The 25,367-nt window shown below is 36.0% G+C and overlaps 1 protein-coding gene across 1 annotated transcript in view; it reads left to right on the top strand.

Annotated features, from left to right (window-relative positions):
• Positions 1 to 3,355: 3,355 nt before the first annotated feature.
• HFM1 (helicase for meiosis 1) overlaps positions 3,356 to 25,367 on the top strand; it is a 109,987-nt gene continuing 87,975 nt past the window's right edge. Inside the window, exons 1-8 of the mRNA XM_021690122.1 lie at positions 3,356 to 3,439; positions 7,209 to 7,321; positions 8,562 to 8,874; positions 16,046 to 16,311; positions 16,900 to 16,947; positions 23,840 to 23,910; positions 24,387 to 24,519; positions 25,171 to 25,322. Of these exons, the coding sequence (XP_021545797.1) occupies positions 3,369 to 3,439; positions 7,209 to 7,321; positions 8,562 to 8,874; positions 16,046 to 16,311; positions 16,900 to 16,947; positions 23,840 to 23,910; positions 24,387 to 24,519; positions 25,171 to 25,322 (1,167 nt within the window). The 5' untranslated portion in view covers positions 3,356 to 3,368. The remainder of the gene's footprint in view (positions 3,440 to 7,208; positions 7,322 to 8,561; positions 8,875 to 16,045; positions 16,312 to 16,899; positions 16,948 to 23,839; positions 23,911 to 24,386; positions 24,520 to 25,170; positions 25,323 to 25,367) is intronic.

Here is a 25,367-nt window from a genome sequence, read left to right as displayed (position 1 = left end):
GGAAAAAAGGTGAAGCGGGAAGGGAGAGGTCGGAGACCCCGCCGATCCATTGCTTGGAGCTCGCTTAGCCAGGCTGGGGGGGTGGGGAGTGGTGTCCTCGGAGGGGCCGGTGAATAGGCGCTCCGCTCCGAGAACTAGGAGTCCCGCTGCCGGGTGAGGAGGGGGGCCGGGCCGGACGTCTAGTGGGGGGAAGTTGGGACCGGAGACCGGGGATCCCGCGGGGAGGCGGGGACAGCCGACCTTCCGGGCGGTGGTCGAGCTTCGGCGCTGAGCTGCGGTCGGGAGGGCGGACGGGCGCGGTGAGTTGAGGACAGCTCGCCCCGGCCCGTGCCGCGCGGGTCCTCAGAGCGTTTCTGTCAGAAGCGGGGCGAGGCCTGAGGCGCTCGGGGCGGGGCGGCCGCTCGCGCGGGTGGGGCTGGCGGGAGGACGGCGGCCCGCGGAGCTGACGGAGCTGGCTGACTCGGGTTTTGTTTTTGGCCGTTCCCGGACCCCTTGTGTTTATTTCTAGGTGTGTCGGGCTCTCTGAGCGATTGCAGGTGGGGCGTGCGTGTACCGTAACCACGTTGTTTTCCAGCGGTGGGAACGAGATGTCAGGGGAGGAGCGACCGGCCCAGCGCTCGGGGCGCGGGCCACATGCGGGTCCTGAAGGCTTCTCCCTTGCTCCTGGGAGTGTGGGGTGGGTTTTGCTTGGAATTCGGGTATTCCCCAGGAAGCCGGAGGGTATTTTTGCCTCAGGCCCTGATTCGGTTCCCGGCTTGCCCCGGGGTACCCTAGGGAAGGCGATGGAGATAGGCCCCCCCCCCCCCCCCCCCGGGGCCCCCCCCCCCCCCCCCCCGCGTCCGAAGCTCGGAGACTAGGGGTAATTTGCTTATTTATTCTCTTACCGTGTCAAATTCCCTGCGGTCTTTGTGATGGTTTTTCGAGTGAATGTTGGTCTCGGCTTCCACTCACTACCGATTTCTGGCAAATCAATACTTTATATCTGGGTTTCGGCACTTTTGAAATTTGGAGTTTATTTCTGAGAGTACAAGTCGTAAGGAAGGACTAATAGATCAGAAAAATTTATATAATAAACATCATAGAAGATAAGAAAATGCTAAATTGTCACTAAGATAATTAGATAAAGCGCAGGCCATCTCAACAGACAAGAAATTATGTAGTCACACAGTTTTCTACTTAAATTCTGAGGTAGCAAAGCCATATAAAAGTGGTCCAGGGGCGCCTGGGTGGCTCAGTTGGTTAAGCGACTGCCTTCGGCTCAGGTCATGATCCTGGAGTCCCGGGATCGAGTCCCGCATCGGGCTCCCTGCTCGGCAGGGAGTCTGCTTCTCCCTCTGACCCTCCCCACTCTCATGTGCTCTCTCTCATTCTCTCTCTCTCAAATAAATAAATAAAATCTTAAAAAAAAAAAGTGGTCCAATGAGTTTTAATTTTGAAAACTGTCTTTGTTGCTTAAAATTATAGTTTTCCTAAGATGAGGAAGGGAACATTTTGTTTGTTACTTTTTAAAAAGTGATTTATTTATTTTGAGAGAGAGCCCCTGCCAGTGAAGGAAGGGGGGATAATGGAGGGGCAGAGAGAGAATCTCAAGCCGACTCCTCGCTGAGTGCGGAACACCCACCACCTTCCATCTCAGGACCCTGAGATCAGGAGTCCAAATCAAGAGTCAGCGGCTTAGCCTACTACTGAGCCACCCAGGTGCCCCTATTTGTTACTTTTTGGATAGTATAGCAACATGATTAGCATTTTCATTTATACTTTATCAGGTAATTATTTTCAAGTTCTGAAATTGTTTACTTAGATAAAGATGTTAAAGACTCCTTTAGCATATTTCTGAATGGCTCCCTTCTGTCTCTCACCCTGTTATGTTAGGTTTCTATTATTTAGTATAGTCAATTGTTTTAGACATTTATAGAACCATGCTAATATGTTTCAATTTCACCATTTCTTTTTGTTGGTGACTAAGTGATTGATAAATTAAAAAAAAAAAAGAGGGCAATTAAGTTAAACAGATGGAAGGGAGAAAAACTCAATAACTAAAACAATGAAAATTCCTACAGCGTCTGGATAACTAAGAACAGTCCTAAGATATACATAGATCCAGCCCTCTTACCAGTAGTATTTTGTCAAGGGGTGCATGTAGAAACATTCCTCCCTCCCCCACATACTTCCACGTGTATCTCATCCCCACATCAGGGAGGACTCAAAATTGAAGGGACATAATCTGACTTGATAGTATGGATTTCTCCACAAGATGGCACTCATATAGTTTCTTTCATTTTAGTTTCTATCCTAAGGAAAGATTTGCAATGTATTAACTATCACAGAATAAATAGAAATGTGACTTATGTTTTATGATTTGTGCATCTATTTCTTGTTTTGTCATATAGAATTTTTTATCATGTTTCAGAATTTAGAAAAAAAATTGGGATGTAGTGTTGTTATGCAAGGGAAAGAATGGCAATGTGAATGGAACAATGTATGTGTCTGTAGAAATGGTTCTTCAGTCTCCTGTCAAACTTGAGGCTTTGTTCAGCCCTAGAATTTTATTATATTCTCATATGGCCAATGCTGAATGTTTTTATCCTTTATATTTAGATACCATCTATGAATGTAAAAACTGTCTTTTTAAAAAGGAATGTAAGCATTTCTATATACATGTTATGTAATATGAATGTAAACACACATATATATGTTAAACTTGCAAAATTTTTTTATTTTGGAAAAGTTCAAACATATATACAAAATTGACAGGACATTATAATGAACTCCATGTACCTATTATATAGCTTTAGCAATTATCAACTCATTGCCAGTCTTGTTTCATCAGTATCCCTTTACCTGTCTCCATTTATTTTGAAGCAAACCTCTGTATATGTATCTGACATATTGTTAGAGACACACACATTCGTGATAAAATGCATTATCCTAAATCAAAAATAATGGTATGAACAAAGTATTAAGAGCCCAAAAGGAGTGATTAATTCTGCCTTGGAGAACAGGACAAACTCAGAGAAGCCTTTGAAGAAGAAATGACATTTGACCTATACATGAAGGATGTGTAGGGATCTGTCAGGTAGAGAATAAATGGAAGAAAACACATTCTAAGCAATGGTGCAGTATGAAGAGAGGGGTACAGATGTGAATATGCATGATTTAGTGGAGAAAAGAGAATAATGTATTTGAATATTGAGGCACTTTGGAGGAAGCTGCAGAAGATGCAGCTGGAAAGATAGTCTGTGGTTATTCTGGGAAATTAATGATTATAGTTTATGTATCCAGAAATATTTTTCTACAGCTTTATGAATAAAATATGAACTACTTTTTCTGTATTTTGGTAGATTTATGACACAATCCAGTCTTTAACAATGCTGAAATCAAATGACTCCTTGTTTTCTTTGGATACTTTGTTTTTTGAAAAACAAGATGAAGCTGAAAAGTAAGTCTGCCTTAAAGAATGATAACAGAGTATATTGTTTTAGAGATTTTTTATTTTTAAGGAGTTTTAATTTTCTCTCTAGAAATATACAAATAAAAAATGAGGGATCAACAAAATGATGTTTCAGGTATATAGCTGGTAAACATGGAATTCAGATACGAGGGAGTAACTGAAGTTTAACATGTTAAATGTTATAACTTAAAAAATAGAGTAGACTCTTGCTTATTTGGCTTTCATTTATTTACGTTTCTGGTTTGTTCAAATTATTTTTGGCCAAGGTAAATACTTGAAGTAATGGTCAAACAGTAGCCATGGACAAGGAGTGATGGCACCTTTTGGAAACAGAATGGGCAGTGTGCCAAACACCGAGTGTGATGGGCAGATTCATTGTAGGCAGGAAGTAGGGGTGGAAATAAAGATGCGGCACCAGAGGAAGTAAGAACAGAGAATAATCCATTAAATACAGGTTTTTGGATTTTCACATGTAAATTGTTCTCAATTCTAAGTTTTCTATGTATTCTATTGTATTATCTTTTTTTTTTAAGATTTTATTTTTAAGTAATCTCTACACCCAATGTGGGGCTCCAACTCACAAGCCCAGCTGGCAACCCTGTATTATCCTTTTTTTAAAAAAGGAAGCATTGAGTAAAATATTTATTGCTTCATTAATTTTTTCATTCATTCAAATATTAATTCAGATATTGATTGAATGCATAAAGGGATATAAGAAGGATGAAACAGACTTTTACTTCAAAAGAACTTAAAATCTATTTGAGGAGATTAAGCACACATATGGAAAGGTCATTAATAAATAACATAATTATGTAATTAATCATCCAGACTTGGATACTTTGAGAGTGAAAGAGTGCATCCAATTTGCACAACATGTGTTAATCAGGACTGGCCTGGGCAAATTGCAACATATGGTTGCCTTTCTAACAATACGGAGTTGAAAAAAGGTGTGAAGGGAATGATAAGCATACATTCATGCAATCAAATTTCAGATTTGGAGGGAGACCTGGTACAGACTGATCAGGTTAGGCTTTATGGTAGTGGGGAGAGAGACTTCAGGAGACTTTGAAGGATATGATAATTTTAATAAGCAAAGAGAAGAGGCCATTTGAAGGCAGAGTTTAACAGCAAGAAAAAAGAATGGAGGTGGGACAATTCGCAGTACTTGTAGGAGATAGTATATAGAGACGTTTCCTGGAATAGAAGATTCATAAAGGAGAAACAGTGGGACATAAAATTAGAAAAGTAAACTGAGGATAGATTGTGGTGGATGTTGAGTGCCAGAATAAGGATCTTGGACGTGACTATGTGTTAAAAGCCATAGAACTGAATCAACAAACATTTATTGACTAATATGTCTAATTATGTAAAGCACTGTGCTAAGTATTATAGATATGAATGGAACTGGAAACAAACCCTTATGTGTTTATGATCTGGGGATGGTAGCAGACTGATCTATCATCAGTCTATTATCTATATGTAATATATAATATATACATATTATCTACATACAGACACACAGTATAAGAGAACTGTGATAAATATTATAGGTTCAAATAGTACTTAAGAAGAGGGAAGGATTTAAGCTTGATTTTGAATGAACATAAGCTCTAGTGGCTAGAACAGTTCCTGGAAAATAGTTCTCAGTAAATAATTGTTGAATAGATTAATGAAGGAATGAAACAGTGGAACTTCTATAGGTAGATATAGGATAGGGTCATGTACAGTGGCAATCAGAGTAAAGGAAATATTTTTGAACAAAGATGAGGAGGGACAGAATGTATTATATATTTGGTATGCAAGTAGTTCACTTTGGCCTGGACTGTAAGGTAAGTAGTGTAGGAGAGTTAAAACTGTAAGGTAACCTAAGGCCATTTGGACGTTTGACATTGTTTGGAAGCCACTGAAGTATTTTGAATGGAATATAATTATGATGAAAACAATTCTAAATTAATGTGATAGGAGTGTGTAAAATATATTAGAGAAAGCCAGAGGCAGTGAGGCCAGTTAAGATGCTATTGTTCTTAACCAGACATAAATTGATTAGAGCTTTGATTGGAATAGTGACAGTGGAAATACAAGGAAATGAATTCAAGAATCATTATAAAGAAGATGCAGTAAGACCTGGTATATGTCTGGATATAGTAGGTAAAAGATTATGCTATAATTTGAATTCTAGATGGCTGAGAGAATGATGACACCTCTGGAAAATAGGAAAATCGTAAGGGAGATTTGATTTTATGGGGATGCTGAATAATAGAATTAGATGTGTGCTTTTTGTATCTTTTTTAGATTTCCTGAAATAGTCTCTGTGTAGAAGAGTTAATACGTCAGGCCTAAACTGCTGTTCTCGAAAAGGCCTGGCTTGTAAGAATGGCCCCTGGCTGGAGTGAGAACTTTAGGAAAGTTCCCACCATTAACTGATAGGAATGGCCCACTGCCTTAACTGTTTATACAGATAATATGGTTTATGCTGAATATCTGCTTTTCTTTTGGGAATCTAGAATTTAGTTATGTGCTAGACAGGGGATGCCTACATGATTAGTCCCCAGTAACAACCCTGGGCATTGAGTCTCTAATGAGCTCCCTCATTGACAACACTTCACACATGTTGTTACAGCTTGTTGCTGAGGGAATTAAAGATGTCCTGTGTTACTGTACTGGGAGAGGAAGTTTTGGAAGCTTGTGCCTGGTTTCCCCTGGACATTGCCTCATAGTCACAAATAGGACTATATGTTGAGTCCTTTGAATCAGCCCAGGGAATCATCAGCTCTGGGGGTGATCTTGGGGACCCTTTGACAGTCCCAAATTTCAAATGCTTTGGCCTATTATCAGACAGTCTGTCAGACATTGTCAAATAATGTGTTGTAGATTTTTGATTTGAAAAACATAGCTGTAGTAGCTATGAGTTATGTGCTACGAAAGGCAGTAAAGTAAAAGACTGGGTCTCTCACTTTCCAGAGTTTAAAATCTTAGATGAAGAGATTAAAAAACAAATCATAAAATCCTTGCCACTTGGCATAGACAGTATATGTGGGGCTCTTCTTAAGTTTACTTCCTGTCACCTAATACTTATCTTTTTGTTCTAATGAAGGGCAAATCAATTTTCATTGAAAAGGAAACATTATAACATTATATGTTAATAGGATCATAGCTGAAAGATAAGGAGAGGTAGTTCACAATGCCAACAGGGTGGCAAAATTCTCAACAACTACTGTAAGTTTACAAAGTGTCAGTTTCAACTGGTTTCTTGGATTTTCTGTGGTTTGTAGGTGGTTCTGGATCAAGAGTATTTGGGTTAGGACATTAATTTGTAATAATGTTTTAGGAATACTCTAGAGAATACCAGTAGTGGTGTCATTTACACACTGATGACCCATGATTAGTTGTGAGATGTGTCATAAGTAATTTGTTACTTGTGATAGTAAAGATGCTAACGTTTCAGAATGATTTACTATCTTTTTTTATATTGGAGCAGATTTAAGATTCTTGTCACAAGTGTTTGAATTGGAGAAAAAGAGACGGAGTTATAGCCATTATTTAGGTAGCATATCTCACATAGCAGTGTCATTAATCCTATGACACACAAGGGAAAAAAGATTGAGAACACTGCTGTGTAGGGAGATACATCAAAGTCACCATAGAAAATTAATTTATAGGATGTTTATCTAAGAGTCTATAATTGAGTAATGTTTAATTAATATTTTCTGTTGTAACTTTATTAACATATATATTCACCCTTTTATATTTTATATAGCTATCCAGACAATGAAAAATCATTGGATTGGTTTCTCCCACCTGCTCCGTTGATTTCAGAAATTCCAGATACTCAGGCATTAGAGGAGGAAATAGGAAGTCATAAACTGTTAGGTAAGCTATCACATATTTGTTATGAAGTTAAACCCGTGCAGCTCATGTTAATGTAAAAAATCTAGTAACACATTAAAGTGTTAATTCCTTTATTTTAATGGAATAAAATGATAGAGATTTATTTTACTCAAAATAGTGCTCACCAAATCTTAAAATCAAAAACATTTTTCCTCTCCATACATACATACACATACATAAGCATACTGTATGTATACAGTACACTATTACAAACACGTTCTATTGTTGTATGAATTTGTTTCCTCTTATTATTAAAATTGTCATTGCCATTTAGTTTTTGTCTTGCCTTTTACTAAAGATAGGATCCCCTGGCTTAGGAAACCACATTCCTAAAAAAAAACAAGGGGCAGAATATTATATATAGTTTGGTACCATTTTTATGAAGTTAAAGACAAGCACATTCAAACAATCTATGTGATCTTATGTGATATTGTTGATAAAATTTTGATTTTTAAATTTGGTGGTAATTCATGTATGTTATCTTATTAAACTTTGTAATTTGTATGTATTTTATTCATAAAAATATGCATTATTTATATTCTCGTATATACTAATAATATATAGAATACACAAGCTTATATACACAATATATATATATGTATATACATAGATGGTAAAACAAATTTAAGCCCTAACAAGAGCTCCAGATTCCTCCCAACCTCTCAAAGATGCTTATAAAGTCTCTGTAAAGAAACCTTTAAAATTTTGTCACCCTGATGAAAGCATTTTTTTATCTTGATTTTAGAAGCAATATTATAAAGTTAAAAGCTTTGTATCATATATTTTAATACTGAATCAAATTGAGTAACATTTTGTATGATTGGTCATTGTATTTCTGTGTGTAAATTGGTTATATAAATTTTCAAATCCTCCTAATTGTATAATTATATCATTTGTAGTAGATAAAATACTTAAAAGGTATGATTATGGTTATTTCTGTGGGTCAGAAATTAAACCTATTTTATGATGTAGGTTTTATATAAATTTCAATAATTCTTAATTAATTTGAGTGCCCTTCACTGATATAATGTACAATAGCAGTACCAATCACCTATAGTTCAAAATCGTATATGGTGTTACAGATCATTTTGTTATTGTATGAATAACTTTCATGTTTACCTAGGTAAACTGTTTTGAAAATTTTTATTAAATTTTTCATGGTCATTTTGAAAATTTATTTTCATGGAGAATATATATTAATTAATATATTCCATTTTTGTAGGTCAGGAAGAGAGGCCAAAAATGTTACCATCAAATTTAAAGATAACTAATGAAAACACAAATTATATTTCACGAACACAAAAATTCCAATTTGCCTTTTCCTCAAATAAATATGAAGCAGGTGATCTGAATTTAGGAGGAGCAGGTAACAATGACTTATCACATGTTCCTGGCAAGCTGACATATGGTTCTTCTCAGAAATACAAAAATCACATTGGCAGTGAGATAGCACCTGAGAACAGTATTCCAGATAATACAAAATTAGTTAATTTTGCAGAAGATAAAGGAGAGAGCATATCAGCCTTCCGAAAAAGGTAATTAATTAAATGAAATACAGAATATTCAGTGATAAAGTTGAATATTTATGGTATGTCTAACTGTATGAAGTATGATAGAATCTAATGAGAAAAACATCAACAACAAATAAGGTTTACTATATACCAGATGCTCTGTTAACTCTGGGATTCTAGTCATAGGTTCTTGCCTTCAGAGAGCTACAACTTAATGGGGGAAAGACAACTAAAAATAATTGATTAAATACTTTATAGTACAACAATTATTTTGATGAAGTATATAGTTAGAGCAAAGGGTCTCAAACTTTTCAAACTTTTTATTGTCAGAACCCTTTACACTTAAAAATTATTGAGGATTCCCAACAGTTTTTGTATATGTGGGTTATGTCTATCAATATTAGAAATCAAAACTGAGGGGCACCTGCGTGGCTCAGTGGATTAAGCGTCTTCCTTCAGCTCAGGTCATGATCCCAGGGTCTTGGGATCGAGCCCCACGTCAGGCTCTCTGCTCGACAGAGAGCCTGCTTCTCCCTCTCCCTCTGCTTCTCCCTTTGCTTGTGCTCTTTATCTCTCTCTGTCAAATAAATAAATAAAATCTTAAAAAAAATAAAAACTGAAAAAATTTAGAAAGCAAACAATGCTTTAGTAATATTATGAAAATTGTTTTGATCCTACGAACTCTCTGAAAGAGTCTCAACCATCCTTTGAGAATTGCTATTACAACATATCACATGGGGACCTAATCTGTTCTGGAGCATCAGGGAGGGCTTTCCTGAAGAAATGGTATTTAAACTTAGCCTTGGGGCGCCTGGGGTCTGCCTTCAGTTCAGGTCATGATCCCAGCATCCCAGGATCGAGTCCTGCATCAGGCTCCCTGCTCAGTGGGGAGTTTGCTTCTCTCTGACCCTCCACCCTCTTGTGCTTTTTCTCTCTCATGCTCTTTCTCTCACAAATAAATAAATAAAATCTTTAAAAAAAAAAAAAAACACAAAAAAAACTTAACCTTAAGGAGGAATAGAATTAAACTAAGGACAAATAAAGGAGTGTTCCAGGCGGAAGGAATAGTAAGTGCAAAAGACCTAAAGGAGCACAGAGCTTGGCCTATTCCTAGAAAATTTCCTTTTGTGTAAAATCAGAGAGAATGTGGAGAGGTAAGGTTTGGAGAGGTCAAGTCATTCAGAATCATGTAGGCCATGATGAACTTTGTGCTTTTTCTTAAGGCACTGTTCTTAAATTGTGGCCTGTGGACCCACTGTATCAGAATCACCTGGAGTACTTGTTAGAAATTTGGATTCCTGGGTCCTACCTTAGGCCTGTTGAATCATAGTCTAGATAAAGAAGGGGAGGGGACCCAGGAATTGTCATTTTTAACAATTTTTCTAGATGATTGTTATGCACACTAAAGTTTGAGAGCTAGTGTTCTAAGGTTCTGCGTTTTAAGTAGAGGAGTAAAATTACATATTTTTTAATTCAAAGTCTATTTTGGCATCAGTAAGATGAGTTAGAAGGAGCTAAATACATTGTGAAAGGTCACTTAGAAGGTTTTTTTATTAATCTAGGTGAGAGAGAATGGGAGACTGATGTAGCAGACTGTGGTAGCAGAAATGAGAGAGTTCAGAGTGATTTATGAGATAGAATCCCATAGGACCTAAATGATTATTAGATATGACACGTGATCCCTAGTTTTCTGACTTGAGCCAGAATGACATCCAAAGACATGTTGAGTTTGAGTACCTATAAATTGTCCAAATAGAGAACTGGATGTATGGGTTTAAAGATTCAGAAGAGATCTAATTGATAGATTTTGTTTTCTCTGTGACATAAGAGGTGAGGTCATTTGTGGAGTTTGAGGGAAAAGGTGGGGGTATTGAGCAAGTATGAGAAGAGTGGAAGAGATTATAGAAAATGGAAAGCAGTCCAGTTAGAATAATGGTAGGACTGTTGGGCACTCTAAAGGGCCCAGTTGAGGTTGATGTCCATTAATTTTTTTATAACAGTTCTATTAAGATACTACTCGGGGTGTCTGGGTGGCTCAGTCAGTTAAGGGTCCAACTCTTGGTTTTGGCTCAGGTCATGATTTCAGGGTCATGAGATTGAGCCCTGCATGGGGCTTCTTGCTCAGCATGGAGTTTGCTTGAAATTCTCTCCCTCTTCCTCCCCCTCCGCCCCTCCCCCTGCTTACACTCATTCTCTCAAACAATAAAAAAAGAGATATAACACATATAAAATTCACTCTTCTAAAAAAATAAAAAAACAAAAATAAAATTCACTCTTCTGAAGTGTAAAATTCATTGGTTTTTAGAATATTCAGAGTTGTGTAATCATCACTACTATCTAATTTTAAAACATTTTCATCTCTCCAAAAGAAACTCTATAATATTCATTATTGATCACTCCCCTCTTCCAACTCCTCATTCTCCTCCCCTCTCCCCAGCCCCTGGCAACCGCTAATCTTTCTGTTTCTATGGATTTACCTATTCTAGACTTTCATATAAGTGGAATCATATAATGTCTGGCCTTTTATGTCTGTCTTCTTTCACTTAGCATAATGTTTTCAAGGTTTATCCATATTATGTCGTGTATCAATACTTCATTCTTTTTATGGTCAAATAATATTCCATTGAGTGGACAATACAACATTTTGTTTATCCATCTATTAATTGTTGGGCATTTGAATTGTTTCCACTTTTTGGCTATTATTTTTTTTTTTTAAAGATTTATTTATTTATTTATTTGAGAGAGAGAGAATGAGAGAGAGAGAACACATGAGAGGGGATAGGGTCAAAGGGAGAAGCAGTCTCCCCGCCGAGCAGGGAGCCCGATGCGGGACTCGATCCCGGGACTCCAGGATCATGACCTGAGCCGAAGGCAGTCGCTTAACCGACTGAGCCACCCAGGCGCCCCTCACTTTTTGGCTATTATTAATAATGTTGCTGTGAACATTCATGTACAAGTTTTTGTGTGAATATATTTTTTAAATTCTTTTGGAGTTATACCTAGAATTGGAATTGCTGGGTCATATGGTAACCATATACTTAACTTTTTTGAGAAACTGCCAAATTATTTTCCAAAATAACTGCACCACCTTATAATCCTACAAGCAAAATGTGAGGGTTCCAATTTCTCTACATCCTTGTCAGCAGTTGTTATTGTTCATCTTTTTTATTGTAGCCATCCCAGTGGGTCTGAAGTGGATATGATTAGCATTTCCCTAATGACTTATCTATTGGGCATCTTTTCATGTAATTATTGGCTAGTTGTGTATTACCTTCGGAGTAATATCTGTTCAAATCCTTTGCCTGATTTTAATTGGGTCTTCTGTCTTTTTATTGTTGAGTTGTAAGAGTTCTTTATATGTTCTGATTAAAGTCTCTTATCAGCGTATGATCTGCTAATATTTCTCCCATTCTCTGTGTTGTTTTTCACTTTTTTGATAATGTCCTGAGCAGCACAAAAGTTTTAAATTTTGATGAGGTCCATTTTATCTAATTTTTCTTTTGTTGCTTGGGCTTTTGGTGTCATATCCAAGAAATTATTGCTTAATCCAAGGTTGTATAAAGATTTACTACTGCATTTTCTTGTAAGATTTATATTGTTTTAGCTCTTATATTTAGGTCTGTGATCTGTTTTTTTAAGGATTTTATATATTTATTTATTTTAGAGAGAGAGAGAGTGCACGAGTTGGGGGCGGGGCGGAGCAGAGGGAGAGGGACAAGCAGACTCCATGCTGAGTGCAGAGCCTGACAGGGGCTTGATCCCAGGATCCTGAAATCATGACCTGAGCCAAAATCAAGAGTCTGATGGTCAACCGACTGAGCCACATAGGCACCCCTGTTAACCTTTGAAGCTCTCTGAACCCCCTGTCATATAGGGGTTTTTCCTTCATGGTAGTTTCATTAGGTAGGCATGATTGATTAAATCATTGGCCATTGGTGATTGAACTCAATCTCCATTCCTCTTTCTACCTTGGATGTCACAAATGAGTCTGAAAGTTCAACCTTCTCTAATTAGGGTTTATTTTTTTCTGGCAGTTAACCCCCATCCTGGACTATATAGGGGTCCTACAAGAGTCACTTTATTAGCATAAATTCAGGTATGATTGAAAGAGGTTTGTCATGAATAACAAAAGATGCTTTTTATCACTACTATCACACAGGAAATTCCAAGGGTTTTAGGAGCTCTGTGCCAGGTACTGGGAACAAAGACCAAATGTCTATTTCCTATTATACTAACTAGGAATTTATCTACTAAATAAAGGTTTATTTCTGGACTCTCAATTCTATTCCATTGACCAATATATCTCCCCTTATGCTTTGCATAAGTACATATCCCACACTGTCTTGATTGCTGTAGCTTTGTTGTAAAGTTTTAAATTAGAATGTGTGAGTCCTCCAATTTTGTTCCTTTTTTCAAGATTTTTTTTTTTTTTGGCTTCTCTGGGTTCTTTGCATTTTCATATGAATGTTATGATAAACTGGTAAATTTCTGCAAAGAAGCCAGCTGTGATTTTGATGGGGATGGTGTCGAATCTGTAGATCAACTTGAGGAGTATTGCCATCTTAATACCATTAAGTCTTCTAGTCTATGAACATGGGATATCTTTCCATTTGTTTAGATTTTCTTTAATTTCTTTCAATGATGTTAGATTTTCAGTGGACAAGTCAAACTTATTTTGTTAAGTTTATTTCTAAGTATTTTATTCTTTTTGATGCTTTTATAAATGTAATTAAAAATTTTTTTCAGATTGTACATTGCAAGTGTATAGACATCAGCAATTGATTTTGGTATATGATCTTGTGTCTGCAATCTTGCTGATGATGACTCTCAATTTATTGTTCAGAGTGTTGTATCATCTACCTAACTGCTTTTTCCAGTAGTGTTCCCCTGCCTGGCTGCAACTATTTAAAAAAGTAGATAGATTCATATAGGGTTGAGGTTTTGCAAGATAAGGATGTTAAAAGGATAAAGAGGAATTGGAGTTTAGAATACTAGTAAAAGAGTGGTCAAAAAGATAGTCCATGGGATCTAAGTCCATTAAAGGTAGATAAGAAAAGAGAAGGGAAGATAGTTTGGGAGAAAATAAAGAGGTTCATTACAGTAAATTTGTTTTTTGACCTCATTGGTAACTTGTGTAAACAAGCTATAAGGATAAGAGGCTGTGGTCAGAGAATGATATATTGGAATGATTGATTTGAGAGGAGGAGGAGTTCTAGATAATGACAGTGTTTAAGATGAGAGAATAGGTGAATGAGATTGTTTGAAGGAGAAAGCCACTGTAGATGAATGCCTAAGAAATGGACGGGAGGAGGATTTTGAACAGCTCATCTATGTGAAGTTGAAGTAATGCAGAGGTGGCTGAATTTGGAATTGAGAGGAAAAGATTCTAAAGTGACCAGAAGTTGATATGTGATATATGCCATGAGGAGGGTTACAAGGTGCTTTAACTAGTCGGCACAGATACTTCTATAAGAGAACGGAAGAATAACGATGTAGATTTGAGTTGGAGAAGGCACAGACTCAATCCTCAAGTACATTGGATGTGGACAAATTAACAATTTCCACTTAAGTTTAAGAAGCAAGAGTTTTTTAGGGCAATGCAATATTTTTGTTAAGACCAGGAAGTAACTATAACAATCAGTGAAAGAAGTTGAGGACCTAGGGGAGTTTATGGAGTGGGAGTTCCAGAGGAACTAGGAAGAATCTGAGGTCCAGAGAATTTAGGTAACTAGCACATGGATAATATTATTATAGTTCACAAAACTTATTTCAAACTCTGAAGTCACACAACTAGAAAGTGGAGAAGCTTTGGATTTAAACCCAGGTTTGTCTGTTTCCAAAGGCCATGCTTTTAACCTATATGACAGCATATAGCAAGGAGTCATCCTGTGGCATAAGTTGTTTTTCTTGTCCTCAGTACCATTTCATAATCAGATTCTACTATATTATCCAAGGCTAATCATCTGCTTTTGAATTTTCTGAAAGATAGAACTGCTGGCATTGGAGAATGCAACCCTACAGTTTGTTCTAAAGTGTATTTCTCATTCTATAGTGTTTTTAAAGACTCCTGCTTTCTTATATAGAAACATGTCATTAAAAATTAATAGTAAAAATAATTAAGAAAGTGTTCTGTATTTGCACAATACTTGTTTGGATGTCATTTCTTATAGAATTCTTTAAGACTGATATCTTCTGTCATCCCTATTACTTATTTTGTAAGACACAAGTGTTGTATTAGGAACTTTATTTTTTTTTATTTTATTTGTTTTTTTGAGGGGGGGGGTGAGAGTGCGCACATCCATATGTGCACAAGCGGGGTTGGGGAGGGGCAGAGGGAGAGGGAGAGGGAAAGAGAGAATCTTAAGCAAACTCCATACCCTACATGGGGCTTGATCCAAGGACCCTGAGATCATGACCTGAACCTAAATCAAGAGTTGGACGCTTAAACGACTGAGCCACCCAGGCACCCCTGTATTAGGAACTTTAATGGTCACTTCATCCCTTAAGGCTATGGTGAACAAATTAGTCTGATGGGTTGTCTTTTGATCAGTTGAATATAATAAATTGCAATCCTAAAGAGGGCCTGTGTTTTCTAGAACTTTGCAAAGAAAATACTTCTTTGCAAAGTGTTCTTCTTGACATCTATACTTATTTAGTATTTCTTATACTAAAGTGATTATTGAATAATGTTTGGGAGGTTGATGCTATTACTGACAAGATGCCACAATACCTGTCTACATGGGCCTCTCCATATAGTTGCCTGTGTATTCTCATGATATAGTGGCTAGCTCTTCTCTAAGTGTGAATGATCCAAGAGGCCATGCAGAAGTGACAGTATCTTTTATGACCTTCCCTTGGAAGTCATACACTGTACTACCTCAATACTCTGCTAGTCATATAATTCTGTCCTGACTCAAAGTCCTAATTTGAAAAGGGTGTGAATAGCAGGAGACAGGTATCATTGGGGTTGTCTTGGAGGTTGGATTCTACAAATGGGTTTGAGTTTCTGAAAAGTGAAAAGACATAATTCAGTGGTAAATTCGTCAAATCATATTTTAAGGGAATGCTTAAATTTTATATTTGAATAAACCACAATCTATGGGCATTTTTAAAGGGACCAATTTTATGCTAGTTTTTCCCATTCTTCGCAGCTCTTACAAGTGCAAACATGTTTTGTTTTGTTTTGTTTTTGCAGATTATTTAAAATATCTGACAATATACATGAGGGTGTTAACTCTAATGACACTACAAACTTGGACTCTCCTATTGGCTCAGTGAAAATTGCCCCAACAGAAATGAACAAAGGGGAATCATGGAAATGTAGCAGTAGTAAGCAGAAACATCAATATTCAGACATTAACATGTTTACAGCAAGCAATACTTTTTCTGCTTCTGAAATCAGAGAAGACATATTCAAAGCACCAACTTTTTCAGTTGCATCCCAGCCTCATGAAGTTCAAGGTTAATTCCTTGCTTTTTCAGTTGGTATTATAACAAAACAAACTAGTCTGTATTTCTCAGCATAAGGAAGAGTTAAAAAAATAATAAATTTGAGTAGATTATCTGTGTGCAGTTTCTGCATTTCTTGATCATATTGCATTTTAAGATTTTATTTATTTATTTGACAGAGAGAGAGACAGCGAGAGAGGGAACACAAGTTGGGGGAGCGGGAGAGGTAGAAGCAGACTTCCTGCCGAGCAGGGAGCCCGATGCGGGGCTCTATCCCAGGACCCTGGGATCATGAACTGAGCCAAAGGCACACGCTTAACCGACTGAGCCACCCAGGCGCCCCAATCATATTGCATTTTTTAAACTATGATCTAGGGTGCCTGGCTGACTTAGTTGGTAGAACATGTGACTCTTGGTGTCAGGGTTGTGAGTTCAAGCCCTGTGTTGGGCGTGGAGCCTACTTAGAAAAATAAAAAATGAAATAAACCATGATCTAATATTTAAGTGTGCTCTTAATAGAAAGTTATGCTAGTTTTATTGAAGCAGTTTGTATGGAAGAGATTAAAAATACCTATATAAATATGTAGAATTTTTTTTTAGGGGTAACAGAAAATGATTTAGATTCCTTGAAGGCTGTCACAGAAATCCGTATCCTTTAAATTATTTTACTACAGCAACTTTATATTTGAATTCATAATTTGTAAGCATGTTATTTCATTGTGTCTATGTTTATTTTACTGACAAAGAAAAAGAAGGAAAAGTGAATCTTTTGGGTCATGTAAGAGACCCAGTGTGTGTGAGAATCAGTGCTGTTCAAAGTGTGGTCTGCAGACTGGTGCCAGTTTGTGAACTGCTTGTTACCAGTTTGTGACAAGATAAGTATAGAAATGAGATTTGTATTATTGGCTGAATTCTGAGCATATTTACTTAGATACAGATAATTTCTTACACTTTGGGTAAGGATAGCATATTGGGATAAACATGGATAGGGGAAATAAATGAGAATGGGACATTCTGTGGATTGGGGATATTTTTACAAATCTAGCATTTTTTGAATGAAATTTGCAGCTTATACCTATGATCTGATTTACATGTCTGGGCATTTCCAATATAAATATTTTGAGTACATATATGTGTTCTGGAGGTAACATCCTCTTTGCTTTTTTGATACTTCATGTATGTCTATAACAGTGTACTCACTGTTTTTTATTATAATCCAGCAACTGTGACTATTATGTGACCATTTCCCTAGGACCTATTAAAGATTTTAATTTATTTATTGAGAAAGATAGTGATAGAGAGAGAGCATGAGAGGAGGGGGAGAGTCAGAGGGAGAAGCAGACTCCCTGCCGAGCAAGGAGCCCGATGCGGGACTCGATCCCAGGACTCCAGGATCATGACCTGAGCCGAAGGCAGTTGCTTAAACAACTGAGCCACCCAGGCGCCCCGACATGACATATTTTCTAATTCTTTTATAATATTTTACTATATTTGAATCCTCAGGACAATAGAAGCTTGGTCAGATTGATTTTGCTATAGTAATCTTATAATTTTCAATTCTGCAGACATTTTCCTACCTGTTATAACATATAAATGCAGTGACATTGCTGAGAGTTTGTTGAACGAAAGGAAAAATTTGATATCAAGTGTTTATAGTGATGATAAATGATGTTAGTAGTTGAGTCTTCTCATGAGCTGGAAAACTAATTCTACATCTACTCTGAATCAAAGATTCATTTTTGTGAGTGTAAATTGATATGGAACCACCTAATGAGAGAAAAACCAGCATGATGGCCCACTTGTGGGCTTGTTACAAATAAATATTTTATAGGAAGAGACATATTTTGAAGGAAAAATGAAATTCTTTCAAAAGCTTGATGGATTGACAAACTCAAAATTACACTTTTGTTTTGGTACAAATATTCTGATACTCTGTATAACTGAAAATAAAATGAAGATTTGTATATTATCTGCTTGATTTAATAAATGCAAACCTGTATTAATTGAGTGCTTACTGTGTGCCAGGCACTGTTCTAGGTATTTGGGATATTTCAGTTAAGAAAACAGATAATGAATCCTTGCCCTTGAGGAGTTAACATTCTTGGGATAGGGGTGGGGAAGAAGACAGATCTGAACAATTGTAACAGTGTATAAATAAGTCATATAGTATGTTAGAAGGCAATGAGTAATATGCAAAATGAAAAAGTGGAGCAGAGTAAGGGAGATTAAATTGGGGATGCTAGAATTGAGGGTTTAAGATTAGAATTAAGTAGAGTAATTTGGGTAGGTCTTCTTGTGAAGGAGAGATGTAAACAATTGAAGGAAGTGAAAGAGCCAAGGCAATTAAGGAGGGAAGCAGTCTAGGCAGAGGGAAGGCCTTACAGCAGGAACATGGCCGCTGCTTTTGAAGAACAGAAAAGAATCCAGTATAGCTAGAAGAGATTAGTCAGAGGCAAGAATAGTAGGACCTGAGGTCAGAATCACAAAGATGGAGGGGAGAGGCAAGATCATGTAGGGCCATGTAGTCATATGCTTTGAGAGAAAGTGGGCAATTTGAGCAGAGAAGTAATATGTTCTCATTTAACCTTTTAACAAGATCACTTACTACAGTCCATCAGTTTTTGTATATGTTCATAAAAATATAATTGCTTAAATAATTATGTATTTGTATTCTCAGATATATTGTTTTATGTTTCCTAATAGATTATAACAGCCTCCATTGTAAGAACTCATTTTTTTCTTTATAGCTTCCCACAGCTTTCTAAATCCAGTAGTGTATTTTGCATATAGTATTTAATAGATGTAGTTGATAGATGTGACTCAGACTGAGAATACCATGTAAGTACAGGTATCTCCCAAACTGACAATAGACTCTCACCTTGGAGAGGGGGCAGTTTATTCTTCATATCTATTAATATTTTTGAGATTTCTTACAGAGGAAGGACAGTTTAAGTTCTTGTAGAGCCAATATGCTGATAATTGCAATTAAATCCACCACTTAGTACAACCAAATTATTGAAAACAAAGGGATTCAGGGTTAGGTGACCAGAAACACATATCAGCTAATGAAACACAACCAAAGTTAAAAAGTTAAAACAGTTAAAATTTAAAAAGTGAAATTGGGAACTTTAAAAGAGATATAAAAATCAAATGGACTAGTCAACATGAATAAGAAAACACTCTGCAAAAGATAAACTATACACTTAGTTTTGATATACTGGCACATACGCAACTTTCTGCATCTTTTCCGTCAGATTTAATTGTCAAATTTTAACCCTTATATAAACCTTGTTTCTGCATAGGGACTTTACAAGTTCTTTTCAGAATATGAACTGTTAATGGGGACTGTAATAATTTCTATTAATTTCTCCCCCTCCTGGCTTTATTGAGGTAAAATTGACAAAATTTTAATATACTGTATCGCATGTATGACATGATAATTTGACATACGTATGCACTGTAATAGGTTGCCACCATCAAGTTAGTTTCCACCCTCCATCACCTTCCATGTTTACCTTTTTTTCAATTATATAATTCAGTACTAGCAACTCTAGTCACCACGTCATACATTAGATCCTCAGACCTTACTAATTTTACAGCTGAAAGTTTATACCCTCTTACCAGCCTCTTTCTATTCCTCCCATATCCCCATCCCCTGTCAACCACCATTCTACTCTCTATTTCTATGAGTTTGACCTTTTGTGTTTTTTTAAGAGTCCACTTATAAGTTATACTGTGCATTATTTGTCTTTCTCTTTCTGGCTTAATTCATTTTGCATAATGGCCTTCAGGTTCATCCAATTTGTCAAAAAAGGGCAGAATTCCCTTCCTTTTTAAGGCTGAATAATATTTCAGTGTGTGTGTGTGTGTGTGTGTGTGTGATCTCACATTTTCTTTATCCATTTGTCTCTTGACAAACACTTAAGATTATTTCCATACCTTGATTATTGTGAATAATGCTGCAGTGAACATGGGAATACAGTTATCTGTGTGAGATACTGATTTTGTTTCCTTTGAAAATGTACCCTAGGGGCACCTGGGTGGCTCAGTCTGTTAAGTGTCTGACTCTTGATTTCAGCTCAGGTCTTGATCTCAGGGTTGTGAGTTCAAGCCCCACATTGAATATGTACCCAGAAGTGAAGTTGCTGGATCATAAGATAGTTCTATTTTTAATTTTTGAAGGAACCTCCATACTGTTTTCCATAATATCAAACTATACCCCTTTACATTCCTACCTACAGTGTACAAGGGTTCCCTTTTCTCCACATCCTCATAGCATTTATCTTTTGTCTTTTTGGTAAATGACATCCTAACAGGTGTGAGGTGATATCTCATTGTGGTTTTAATTTGCATTTCCTTCATGATTAGTGAAGTTGAGCACTTTTCATGTACTGTTGGCCATTTGTGTTTTCTTTGGAAAAATGTCTATTCAGGTCGTTTGTCCATTTTAAATTGGGTTATTTGGTTTTTGCTATTGAGTTGTATGAGTTCCTTGTATATTTTGGATATTAACCCCTTATCATATATATGGTTTATAAATATTTTCTCCTGTTCCATAGGTTGCTTTTTCATTTTGTTCATGGTTTCCCCTGCTGTGCAGAAGCTTTTTAGTTTGAAGTAGTACACTTTTTTACTTTTGCATTTGTTGCCTTGCCTTTGGTTTTAAATCTAAAAAAAAAAATAATTGCCAAGACTAGTGTAGCCGAGTTTACCCCCATGTTTTCTTCTAGGAGTTTTAGGATTTCAGGTCTTACATTCAAGTGTTTAATCCAGTTTGAGTTGATTTTGTATATAGTGCAAGGGATCCAGTTTCATTCTTTTGCATGTGGATATCCAGTTTTCCCAGTACCTTTTATTGAAGAGGTTATCTTTTCCCAGTTCTTGGCTCCTTTGTTGAAAATTTATTGACCATATACAAACGGATTTATTTCGAGGCTATCTATTCTGTCGCATTGATCTAGGTGTCTGGTTTTTATGCCAATACCATCCGGGTTTTTTATTACTGTTGCTTTGTAATACAGTTTGAAATCAGGAAGTATGATGCCCCTGGCTTTGTTCTTCTTTCTCAAGATTGCTTTGGCCATTGGGGTCTTGTATAATTCCATATGAATTTTAGGATTGTTTTTTATATTTCTCTGAAAAATGCAGTTGGAGTTTTGATAAGGATTGAATTGAATCTGTAGATTGCTTTGGCAATTTATAATTTAGCAATATCAGTTCTTGAATCCTTGAACATGGAATATCTTTCCATTTATTTGTGTCTTCAATTTCTTTCATCAGTGTCTTACAGTAATTGGTTAAATTTATTCACTAGTATTTTATTTTTGATGCTATTATAAATGGGATGGTTAACTTTATTCCTTAGTATTTTATTTTTGATGCTATTGTAAATAGGATTGTTTTCTTCATTTCTCTTTTTGATATTTTGTTAGTGTATGGAAATGCAGCTGATTTTTGTATATTGATTTTGTATCCTGCAACTTTACTGAATTTGTTTATTAGTTCTAACAGTTTTTTGGTGGAGTCTTTAGAGTTTTCTATATATAATATGATGTCATCTGTGAATAGAGACTACTTCTTCATTTTCAATTTGGATACCTTTTATATCTCTTTCTTGCCTAATTGCTCTGGTTATGATTTCCACTACTATTAAAAGTGGTGAAAGTGGGCATCCTCGTCTCTTTCCTAATCTTAGACAAAAGCTTTCAGCTTTTTGCCATTGAATATGATGTTAGCTGTGGGCTTGTCATAAATGGCCTTTATTATATTGGGGTACATTCCTTCTTTAGCCAGTTTCTGGAGAGTTTTTATCATGAAAAGATACTGTATTTGTCAAATGCTTTTTCTACATCTATTGAGATGATCATATTTTTAGTTTTAATTTTTTTTTTTTTTTAAGTAAGCTCTATGCCCAATGTGGGGCTTGAACTCACAACCCTAAGATCAGGAGTCACATGCTCTACTGACTGAGCCAGCTAGGCACCCCTGATCTTTAACTTTTTAATGTGGGAATATCATGTTGATTGATTTGTGGGTGTTAAACCATCTTTGTATTGCAGATGTAAATTCCATTTGATCATGGGGGTGTGACCCTTTTAATATACTGTTGAATTTGGTTTGTTAATATTTTATAGATGATTTTTGCATCTATGTTCATTAGGGATATTGGCCTGTAATTTTCTTTTCTTGTAGTATCCTTACCTGGCTTTGGTATCAGTGTAAAATAAGTCCCTTAAGCTATCTTCATTTTTTTGTTCATTCTTTTTTCATTTTGCTCCTCTGACTGGATTAATTCTATTGCCCTGTCTTTGAGTTCATTGATTCTTTCTTCTGTTTGATCTGTCTGATGTTGAATCCCTGTGATTTCTGTTTGGTTCTTTTTTATATCTTCTATGACTTTGTTGAAATTCTTATTTTGTTTATGCATTGCTTTCCTGACCTTGGTGAGCATTTCTATGCATTATTTTAAACTATTGGGTAAATCACTTATCTCTATTTTGTTAAGTTTGGTTTCTGGAGATTTATCTTGTTCTTTTGTTTGGAACTATTCCCACTTCTTTGTTTTCCTTAACCTCTGTGCTGGTTTCTACACATTGGATAAAATATCCACCTTTCCCAATCTTCACAGGCTGGTCTTAGGAGATGAGCCTCATCAATTAACCTAGCCCAAGCTCCTAGTTGCCTTTCGAACCTTTCTGATTGCCCAACTCACTGTCTTTGTTCTTAATGGCTTCTAGTAGTTGTGCTAAAATGTATCAGTGTCCCAAAGGGGAGAGTTGTAATTAGCACCTATGTGCAGGCTCTTTAGAAGCCAGAACCTGAGGTAGCAGCTGAGAAAATACGCAGTGAAATCCTTTCCAGGTAGAAACTGGAGATGAATATTTTTGCTGCTCCCTCAGCACTGAGTATACCTGCAGCGAAAGGGGGGTTTTCCTGTGCCCATTTAAGAGTTGCTTATTTGTTTGCTATCGTCCTGTGGGTCTCGTGAATTCAAGCCCTGTTGCATTACAGAGTTGGGTGTTTTGGGGACTTATCCTGTGGGTGGGAGCCTTAAAGGTTGGGACTCTAGATGTGTGGTCCAAACTCTTTGCTCCTCAGGGAGAAGCTGGGGTTTGGGAGTTCCTTCCCAATTGTATGGTGCTGTGTCAATGATGGGATTTAGGGTAAGAGTTGTCTCAGCCTTCCCTACCCATTTTATTGTGGGTATTTTCATTCACCCAATGTGTAGGAGTCACTTAACTAATTTCTGGATTTTTCTTAGAATTGCTCCATGTGTAACTATATATTTGGTGCATCTGTGGGAGGAGGGAAAGTTCAGGAGCCTCTTATGTTGCCACGTTGGTCCCTCCCTCTATATCTATTAATTCCTTTCTTACGATGTTAAAATAGCAAGTATTAAAGCCTCATCATTAAATATTATCAAAGTTAATATTGATTAATTGAATTTTTAAATTAAAAGTAACCAATAAATAAGTAAATTAATTAAAAGTAACCAATTCTTAAAATTCTGAAATATTTGACTCCTTAATGCTATTCTAAGCGGCGAAATTTAGAAGTATTTTCAAGGAATTCCCATATTTCAACTATATACAGTCCAAAGCCTTTGATGATGTAAGTATTTTATTATGATTTTTACTTATCTACCTCTTCTTATTTTATTGTGTGTTCTCTAAGGGCAAGGACTAGATCACATTCATCTTTATGTTTCCAATGCCACACTCAGTGACTGGTACATTATAGGAACTAAAAAAATGTTTGCTAAATAAATGCATGTGACTTTCATAGGTTGGTTTGTTTATATTTATTAGATTTATACAATTTCTCTGGAAGCTAAAGAAATTATTTTCTTCTAGGTCTAACATATTACTTTCACAAAAAACACAAAATGATGAATTATTAATAGTGGTGGGTTTTTTTTTTTTTTGAGGGTTGTGGATCTAGGGCAAGGTTAGAATTTTAATAATTTTAGAGGTAAAAATAATTTGAATTATTATTCCAGAGAGTCTTTCTTACATATTTTCTAACAAATTGAGAGTGTGAATGAAAAATTCTATATATTCCATGATTGATTAAATTGTATTTTTTAGCTTCTTTACACAGATAGGAATTTTGTGATTTGTGCTCCAACTGGTTCTGGGAAAACTGTAGTGTTTGAACTAGCTATAACAAGATTATTAATGGAAGTCCCATTGCCATGGTCAAACATTAAAATTGTTTACAGTAAGTATTTATATATTATAAGAGTAATTAATTATAATAATGAAAAACCATTGAGGCAAAAGTAAGAAATAAATTAAAGTTCAAGCCATAGGAATTAATATTTGGTTCTCCATACATTTTTAGTGAAGACCTATCACATTTGCTCTTGTCTGTTACATTAAATTCCAAACACATTTTCCCAGAGTTGTAAATAAAAAGTAATATTTAAATTGAAAATTTGACCTTTAGTTGTTTATTTTTTAAAGGACAACAAGAACAATAAATTCAAACATTTTGTAATTCTAAAAAAATTCCATAGGAACATCTACTCTCTTAGGTATATATATATTTAAAATTTTTCATTAAAGTAATTTATATACATGGTTAAAAAAATAAATTATCACAAAAAGGCTTATAATGAATAAGCAATAATCTCCTGCCTTACCTGTCTCTGCTCTTAGTTACAGTTCCCTGAATAATTACTTCTTTTTCTATTTTTAGTTCAGTCTGGTGATTATATCTCTAGATAATATGCTTATATTAACTCTTTCAATTTATAAATATTAGGCAGCACCTAGATGTGTAGTTTTATCTTAATTTTATTAACAATGTTTGTGAAAGTAATTTTAAAATTGCACTGACATTCAAAATATATATCTTATGTTGTTGTAGTGGCACCAATAAAAGCCCTGTGTAGTCAGCGTTTTGATGATTGGAAAGAAAAATTTGGACCAATAGGATTGAATTGTAAAGAACTCACTGGAGATACAGTAATGGATGACCTGTTTGAGATTCAGCATGCCCATATTATTATGACAACTCCAGTAGGTGTTATTTATACTCTATTATTTCCTTGGTTTATTAGAAAA

The sequence above is a fragment of the Neomonachus schauinslandi genome, chromosome 4, assembly GCF_002201575.2.
Source record: "Neomonachus schauinslandi chromosome 4, ASM220157v2, whole genome shotgun sequence".
Taxonomy (NCBI): Eukaryota; Metazoa; Chordata; class Mammalia; order Carnivora; family Phocidae; genus Neomonachus; species Neomonachus schauinslandi.
This window is presented reverse-complemented; position numbering and strand designations above follow the sequence as displayed.